The 9,279-nt window shown below is 44.8% G+C and overlaps 1 protein-coding gene across 2 annotated transcripts in view; it reads left to right on the top strand.

The window, feature by feature from the left end:
• Positions 1 to 9,279, top strand: part of MICU1 (mitochondrial calcium uptake 1) — a 136,335-nt gene that overhangs the window by 67,469 nt on the left and 59,587 nt on the right. For both annotated transcript variants that reach the window (XM_080937830.1, XM_080937829.1), the window contains 2 exons: positions 5,647 to 5,729; positions 6,589 to 6,786. In XM_080937830.1, the coding sequence (XP_080793956.1) occupies positions 5,647 to 5,729; positions 6,589 to 6,786 (281 nt within the window). The remainder of the gene's footprint in view (positions 1 to 5,646; positions 5,730 to 6,588; positions 6,787 to 9,279) is intronic.

Here is a 9,279-nt window from a genome sequence, read left to right as displayed (position 1 = left end):
ATGCTGTTTGCAGGGCTGCTGGCCAGTGCCGTGAGGCAGTCCTACAAGCTGTGGCACTGGAACCCTGGCACCCTCGAGGCATCACTAGTAATGCAGCCATGTTCTCCTTTGCTCCCAAGACTTGGGAAAGGACCAGGTGATTCCCCCAGGTGGCTGACCTCTTTCTGTTGGACTTGAGGATAAGGAAAGAAAGAGGCCCCTGTCCTGGATAGAGGGACATCTGAGATGTTATTCAGGGACGTGGCTTTGAAGCTCTGCGGCATGGGAGCAACCCCGCTGACCCTCTCAGCACCATCTGCAGAGCCCCACCCTCACCCCCACAGGGCCCTTCCAGCAGAGTGGGAGGGGGAGCCCAATGGGTTTCCAGAATACCTACGAAGCGTTCACTGCCACAAATAAAAGCAGACTGAAATAACCAGCCTAGGTCAATGGAAAGAGAATCCATCTGCTGCTGCTTAATTGCTTTTAAAATGATCCTGAGGATATTTGCATTTTGGAAAGCACTCTTCAGAAGCCACAGTCTCCCAAGGCAGTGCTGAGCCACAGCTGTGGCACACTTGACAGAGGAATGCTCCCTACTCCATAAAGGACAAGAGTTCCTCCAGACATCCTCCAGACGCCAGTACCTGAGGCATTCAGAAAATCTATTCTTAAAACCAGGAGTGGTAGCATGTTTGGAATCCTAGCACTCCAGAGGCAGAGCTGGGGCAGATTGAAATTCAAGGCCAGTCTGGATGATAGCAAGTTCCGAGTCAGCGTAGGTCAGAAAAAGATGCTCCCTCAAAATGAACAAAAAGAAATATATATACTAACAGAGCTTTTAAAACTATTTTTGAGACCAGGTCTTGCTCTATAGTCCTGACTGGTTTGTTCTGCTATGTAGACCACTCTGGCCTTGAACTCAGAGATCTGGTTGCCTCTGCCTCCCAAATGCTGAAATCCTAAATGTATACCACCACACCAACTATTTTTATTTTTGTTTGTGTGTGTGTGTGGCACATTGTAGCAGTTTGAAAATCGCTGAAGGGGCTGGAGAGATGGCTCAGCAGTTAAGAGCACTGACTGCTCTTGTAGAGGTCCTGAGTTCAATTCCCAGCAACCCCATGGTAGCTCACAGCCATCTCTAATGGGATCTGATGTCCTCTTCTGGTGTGACTAAAGACAGCAACAGTGGGCTCACATACATAAAATAAATAAATAAATCTTGAAAGAAAGAAAGGAAAAAAGAAAATTGCTGAAAAAAAGACCCTAGACTCAGATAGTATCCATAGACAAAGATTATTTATTCTGCAGAAACAACCAGCATGTGGGGGTCAACCATTCTCTAAGATGGCGACCCTAGACAAAGGCATGAAGGCCTTCTTATAGGGAACTAGGGGAACTCTCTAGAAGGATTAGGTCATCTAAAATTTCATTGGTGAGTGTCAGTGATCTGCATTCCTGTGTCATGAGCATTCATTCAACCATGTAATGAAATTGGGCTGCCCAGGGCAGATGGCCCATCCTGAGATAAGACATTTCCCCATTTCTGTGGTTGTCCCCAGGCGGTTCTTTGCGAGGGGATTTATGATCTTGTTCTAGATTTTATGGTCTCTTCCTAGAGCTGGTGTCTTATAACTTAGTTTCTGGAACTCATAAGTCTATTCCTGAAGGTGGTACCTTACTACCTTTTTTGAAATCAGGCCTGGTCCTTAAAATGGAGAGAAATTGATTGGGTTCTTAAATGGAGACAACTGGAGTTTGTATTGTCTTTTTAACATATATGTAAGTGCCCGTGGGAGCCAATAGGTGGTGTTGAGTCTCTGAAGTTGTAGGTGTTTAGAACCGGCTTGAGATATAGGTGTTGAATACGAAACTCAGGTCTTCAAGTTCCTCTTACAGAGTTTCCCCTCTCCCCCAACCCTGCAGAGAGCAAGACACCAGGGCATAACACAATAATCTAGCCCATTTGTTAAAAAAAAAAAATGCAGTATCATGTGATAACCTAGGCCATTATTTAAAAACAAAAAAATGTAGTCTTGTTCTCAAAAGCACATCAAGTCCAGATGTAACTGTGTTTAGAATGTTGCTTTGTGAGGCATTGCCCACTTAAGGTGCTTCACAAATAGACCTTTGGGATGCTGAAGATCTCAAACAAGTCTGAGAGTCCTGGTAGAAATAGGATAATGGTTCTGGGAGTTGGCAGATCTGTTTTTGTATTTCTCTAACAAATGAGACTGTTAGCTTGTAAGAGCTACACAGTAGATTGGGGCTCTTACATAAGAAATTTAATTAATGTAGTTGGCAGAGCTCGGGTCTCAGAAGTGGGGACTTCCATCTCAGATAATCAGAGGCTGTCTGATCACCTGCGCTAATGTAGCAGAGAAGCTGACCACTGAATGGAGGCTCGTGGTCTGAAGGTTTCCCTGACTCAGAAAGCCTCTGACGGTTGTGACCGGCCGCTGCTCTGAAGGGTATTTAGTTGGTTCTTTCACTTTGCCAATCTTTCTCATATGTGCGCGCACAGATAGAGTCTCGGAGATCATTCTGAAAGGTAGGACGAGAAATCATGGCTGATAATGACTACAAATGCATATCATCCAGCACGTGCCCAGAACGTACAGAAGCTGCAGTATGTTCCGGAGACCGCCACCATCAGCTCAGATGTACAAAAGGTGTGGGATGCTTGAAATAATGCTGTCGTCGGCTTGGGTGACCTGGTTTTTGAATGGCGGTCCTAACATGCTCTTCCAGTTCCAGTTCGGTCTGGTAAAAGTTTCAGCAGTGTCTCTACCTGTGTCCATCTTTGGCCCTTGACATAATTACTTTCAAAGCCAATGTTAATTACTTCCTGGCCTTTTCGGTGCCTGAGCTCCTCAAGACTGAAGTGAATTCTTTACATTGCAAGAGACAGTCCAGAAGAGCTGAGAGGTATTGTCCCTGTGACGAAGAAGAGATTCCACTTCACTAGTCAGGATTACTGTGGCCAGAACTGGTTCCAAACTATCTGTAGGAATCTTGTCATTCTGGGTCAACAGCCCTCCAGCTGTTGGAGTGAGAATGTATAAATCGAATTTCTTAAAAAGAAGCCAGACAGAAATACTTGATATTTAGCTGGGTTTCAGGCATGATCCCAGTGTTCAGATATTAAGTAGTCTAATAGGAAACCTTTTACCTGATTCCCTACACACGCCAGTCGAAGACTGTAGGTTGCTAACCCTGGCAGAGGGTGAGAGGCCAGCAGGGCATCAGGAACAGCTCCTGCTTTGTTCATGCCAAAGCCAGATGAAGTGCAGCATTATCTGTCATCTGCCAGTAGCTGCTAGCTAGCCCAGTGCCCCCTGCACTGGTTCAAAACCACCTTCTACATCTCTCACTGTACACAGCAAAGCAAATCTGCACCTGCTCCACCCCCTCCTCCACTGCCCACGGCACATGTGCACCCTGACCAGTCATTTAATTTTTGCTTAGTTTGTTTGTTTGTTTGTTTGTTTGTTGTTTTTAATCTTATATGTATCATGTTTTTGCCTCTACAGTTCTGGTGTCAGCAGAGGCTAGAAAAGGAAGTCAGAGCCCCCGGGAACTGGAGCCATATGGGTGCTGGAAACCGAACTCGGGTCTACTACAAGAGCAGCCAGTGTTCTTGTTCCTAACCACTGAGCCATCTCTCCAGTCCCCTGTTTTGTTTTGTTCTTTAAACCTTCAAGATTTCGAGTACAAAATTCATCAATAAAAACAGGAAATTATCTATCTTAATGCTTGACTCAAGCTAGGCACAGTGGCTCCTGCCTTTAATCCCAGCAGATCTACATAAGTTTGAGGCCAGTCTGGTCTACATACTGAGTTCCAGGCCAGCCAGAACTATAACATGAGACTTCATCCCAAAAAACAAAACAACCAACCAACCAACCAAAAACCCAAAGTTTGACAGTTATAAACATCTTAGTAGAAAATTAGACAGAAAAATTTTGAAGAGTGCCAATAGCCAGGTGGTAATGGCTCGTGCCTTTAGTCCCAGCATTCAGGAAGCAGACACGGGCGGATCTCTAAGTTTGAGGCCATCCTGATCTACAGAGTGAGTTCCAGTAAAGCCATGAATACACAGAGAAGCCCTGTCTTGAAAAAATATGGAAGGAGAAAGAAAAAAAGATGCCAGTAAACATAAAAGTTGAATTCTCTAAGTGGTGTGTTGCTCAGCAATTGTAGCTCCATCCTAAAGGACAGTAGTTACCGACCAGAGATGGCAGAGCGCTAGGTGAGGCCAGCAGACCAAGAAACAGAAAAGGAGCAAATCTGTCGGATGCCGACATCAAGTGAATCAGACAGCTGGAAGCAGACGGGCACAGCATCCACCCTGGCAACCGGAAGCCGGAACTTTCCAGCCAGCTATCCGGTGTCTGAAAGGACAATGGGCACTCAGGAATTACTGCTGTTGACAAACTCACAGTGGGGGTTTGGATCTCCGGTTACACATGCTGTAGGAAGCTCATCACTCACCTCTATGTCTATGAATAATAATCTTCATGGTTACTGTTTGGTTTGGCGTGGGGTTCTTTGTTTTGTTTGTTTGTTGTTTGGTTAGTAAAAATAATGATAATTGAGAACTTCTTTAGTGGTATCGGGACAGAAAGGACACTTCCTTTGGTTTATTCTCTAAAGTTCAGCAAGTTAGGGGCACATAAGGAAGAAGGTAGATATTTCTGTTTTCTTTACCAGAACACTTCATGGCATACAGGAGAGCATTCGTTTTTGTTTCATTATGACACATGATATGTATTAATTGTGTTTTGATTGCTTCTGAAACACTGAAGCCTGGTGTTTAAAGGGACTTTAATCACTCACTTAAGGAATAAGTATTTCAAGCTTCATGGAGTTTATCTTGGTGGTGGTGATTGGGGTTTGTTTGTGTTAAAGCTTCAACTGAATGTTAGCATCTAAGGATGCTCCACTTGGTAACTTGTGTATGAGGCCAGGGTGTTGAAGTGGGAGCTGAATGGCGGACAGTGCACCCTCCCATCCTACCAGAGATCAGTGATAATGACGGCAGGGTGACACACAGATCATTGCAGACAGTGACAGAAGCAGCTGGAAAGCTAAACTGTTTACTGGCAGGAGCCAAGGCCTAGGCTTTGACCTTGCACTACAGCGGCAAGGACATCCTAGCCCGGCTGTCTCGGCTCAGTCAATAATAGCGAATTCAGAACAGCATGGTGTGCACGCTTAGCATGTATAACCAGTAACAACCGAAAAGTGGGAAAGAGCATCTGTCATACAGCTGATGGCAAAGCTGACGTATTTGAGAAAGGAGAGTGAGCTGAGTCGTTTACAAAAAGATCCAGGCAATCCCCGGCACCCACTGCTAGTCCAGTCTTCGAGAATCCGACGCCCCGGCCTCTACAAGCATGGCACATATGAAGTGTGTAAACACCCATGCAGGCAGAACAGCCATACACATATTTTCTTAATGTAAAAAGGTTGAAATACAAAAATGGGAAAATGCTGGTTCTACTGGTCACAGAACCCTCTTTGGGTTTTAGAGTTAACACTTGATCTAGACGGTGTCCTTTTCTGGTTTGGGTATGACTTAAGTGTTTCTCTGGAGTGACTTAATGTTTTGACTGATGTTTTCCTTCCATTTTCCTCCCCTTTCTCCTTCCCTACTTGTAGCTCCTCAGAGAAATTTTGAAATTGCTTTCAAGATGTTTGACTTGAATGGAGACGGAGAAGTAGACATGGAAGAGTTTGAGCAGGTGAGTCGTGCTGACTTCCGTTTTTAGTGTTTCGTAGCCAGTGGGAAATAAGCCATAAGTGTGGGCACTAGTGAAGGCCATGGCAACCACAGACGTGCCCAAGGAAGCTCACGTGCATGTGGAGGCCACTCTTGTTAGTCCCCAAAACTAACACTATCAAAGACTGAAGACATTCCCTGCATTTTCTTATTTTATCCCGACTTTGTGTATCATAAGTCATCCTAATATATTTAGACATCAAGAATTTGCATATGAGGCTGGGGAGATGGCTCAGTGGTTATGAGCACTGGACACTCTTCCAGAGGATCCAGATTCCCTGCACTCCCGTGGTGGATCATCACCATCGCTAACTCCAGTCCTGGGGCATCCAAAGGCCTCTGCTGGCCTCTGCAGGCACCAGTCACACACATGAGGCACAGATGTAGATGCAGGCAAAGCAGCCATATGCAGAAAATAATTTAAATCAAAAGGATGTTCGGACAGCCATGCCACATCTCGAGTAGACTGGGAAGTGTGGGATGTTCAAACTCAGACACATTGTTGCTGGAAAGATGATTATCCTGTGAGTGGGTTTTGCACCACTCTGCCCCCACCAGCCCAAACAAATGCTCTTTTCCTGAATACAAGCTCTCCAGGGGGCTTCCAGTCATAAAAGTACCAGGAGTCAGAATCCCCGTTCTCCTCCTTGATGCCTCTACTCAACTGTATATGCCTCAGTCTCCTCATCTATAAAATGGGGATAATAAGACATGGCTTCTAAAATTGTAGTGTTGTGCAGTGTTCACACAGAGTCTTCAGAAGTATTTTTCCCATGTCTCACTATCCTGAGTCTAAGCGCGGGGATATGGTTCTGTTCTAGGTTCAGAGCATCATTCGCTCCCAAACCAGCATGGGCATGCGTCACAGAGATCGCCCAACCACTGGGAACACCCTCAAGTCTGGCTTATGTTCGGCCCTCACAACCTACTTTTTTGGAGCTGATCTCAAAGGGAAACTGACCATTAAAAACTTCCTGGAATTTCAGCGTAAACTGCAGCATGACGTTCTAAAGCTGGAGGTACGTGTCGCCTGAACCAGGTGATCCTCCGTGTGCACATGGAGCGTGGGGTCAGCGGCCTCTAGGCTTTCCTGCAGTCTCCCTGCAGCCGTGAGAACTGATGGGCTGCGCCTTGTGGTTAATGGAATTCTGCAGGAATTGTCATGGAGTAGTGTGGTTCTAGGACTAAGCAGAGCTGAAAGATTATAAATCTAAGCTGTCTTTGGGTCCTATTTAAGGAGAGAGAAATGTGGTGCGGAGCAGTCCTAGCCCTCAGCTTGTTTCCCAGTGTTGTGCTCATTATAGGGAAGGCGCCAGAACATAGAGGAAAGGGGCTAATAGCCCTGCCTGTGAACGTTTGTAAAGGCGGAGCAGCTGCAGGCGCAGACGTCGGGACACAGAGATCTCTGTGCTCAGAGTTGCAGAGGCGTCGCTGTGCCTGCAGACTGACACCCATGCTTCTCCAGGCCCCGGATGCCCCTCCCTAAGAGTGCTAATGTTTTCACACTGTGCCTTGGGCTTGGGGGCTTGCTATTGGTTCTATTCAGAGCATTCATCAAACACCAATATATGCTTTAACCTAGAGATTTAAAAATGTCTTAATTTTTGGAGATTTCTAAAAATTCCCTTACAACCATCTAATTCCAGCTTAATCCCTGCTTTGATATTATTTGAAATTTCAAAACGTTAAATAGTGTCTCGGAATTGAATAGTGTCAGCATGAGAAGAAGGCTAACACTTCACTTAAGCCCCATGCGTTTCTTCTCTGCACTCCGCTTTCCCATCCCCGCCTGACTCAGTCACAGCAGTTGGGAGAGCACAGCCTAACTCCAGTCATTTATGAGCAAGCTCTCTGATCCTCGTGATCCGAGGAGAACAGAAGGCTGAGAAGGAGGATCAAGCTTGCTTTTGTCTTCATTTGTAAGTGATCTGATGAATAGCCATTCCTGGCCTTGATGTACACCTATAATCCCAGCACTTAGAAAACTGAGGCAGGAGGATTGCCATGAGTTTGAGGCCAGCCTGGGCTACATGAGTTCCAGACCTGCCTGGGCTCCGTCGTGAGACCCTATCTCAAAAACAAAGCAAAACAGCAAGCTGGCACTGTGACTCTGGTGCTTAGAAGGAGAGGCAGGAGGGTCAGAAAGTCAAGGCATCCTCAGCTACCTGGAACGTTCAGGGTCATCCTGAGCTACATGGGGCCCCAGAATGGATTCCTGCAGTTAACCAGGACTTCTTGTGGAGGCCTGTGATTGCTCACAAGCACTGCACCTGCAGTAAGGTCAGCCGCGCTGCAGGCCCATCTCGCCTGACTCCCTTGCCCGGTGGAGAGCTGGGCGAGTGTTAGATTGCAAAGGTTCATCTCCACTGTGCGCAGAGGGACACCAGTCCAGTACATCACCGGAAGGGTTTTAACAGTAATTGAAGCAAAGCAATTGTATAATCAGCTCTCATTTAATCAGAAAAGTAGTCATGATGCTTGTTTTTAACTTTTATATTACATTGATTGATTGATTTGTGGGGGTGGGAACCAGAGGGCAGTGTCTGGGAGTTGCCTTTTGTTTGTGCATGTGTACCCTAGTGATCTCACTCGGGTCACAAGGCTTCATGGTAATCACGCCTTTACCCTCTGAGCCATTTCTCCAACCCATAATATTCTAGTTAGGTGCCATTTTGCTTTGATTTTTTTTTTTTTTTTTTGAGACAAGATCTCACCATATAATTCTGACTGACCTAGAACTCACTGCACAGCCCAGGCTAGCCTCAATCACCAAGATCTGCCTGCCCCTGCCTTCCCAGTGCTGGTGTAAAGGTGTGAGCCACCATGCCTGGCAACTTTAGTCATACACAAAGGGCTGTCTTCAGGAGAACCTCAACTCTGATTTTTGCCACTTACCCTTACCACAGTAAACCTGCAGATAATGGAGTTTAAAGTAGAACTTTCCAGAATAGAAAAAAATTAGTGAGTTCAGCCTTAGGACTCTAGAGCATTATGTGTAAATATTCATGTTCTTCACAGCCTGAGCATCCCTTACCCACATGTTTGTTAACAATGGTATTTTATACTTTTAATTTACTTTTTTATTTTAGAATATTTGCATATGTTTATCTTGAGGAGGTGAAAGTTTATATTGAACAGTATATTTTTAAGTCTAATATATATATTATACGCACACATACTAGAGATTCTGCCATTTCATATATATATATATATATATATATATATATATATATATATATATATATATAATTATACATATTCACTAGAGATGCTAATATATATGTGTGTGTATATATGTTTGCATATCTATGAATATACATATATGCAGCATGCTGTGCCCTCATAAAATTTGTATTCTAACTGGAATATTTCAGTCTGTTCCTCAGTCCAGAAGCCAGTAGTAGACCTCATTCAGCAATGTTTGTAAAAGAATCCGTATATTCTAGACATTGTGTCCTCTATCTAGATCCCTGGAATGCACACCAAACTGGTCTTTACAAGCATAATGACAT

This window comes from Micromys minutus (assembly GCF_963924665.1).
Source record: "Micromys minutus genome assembly, chromosome: 25".
NCBI classification, from domain to species: Eukaryota; Metazoa; Chordata; class Mammalia; order Rodentia; family Muridae; genus Micromys; species Micromys minutus.
This window is presented reverse-complemented; position numbering and strand designations above follow the sequence as displayed.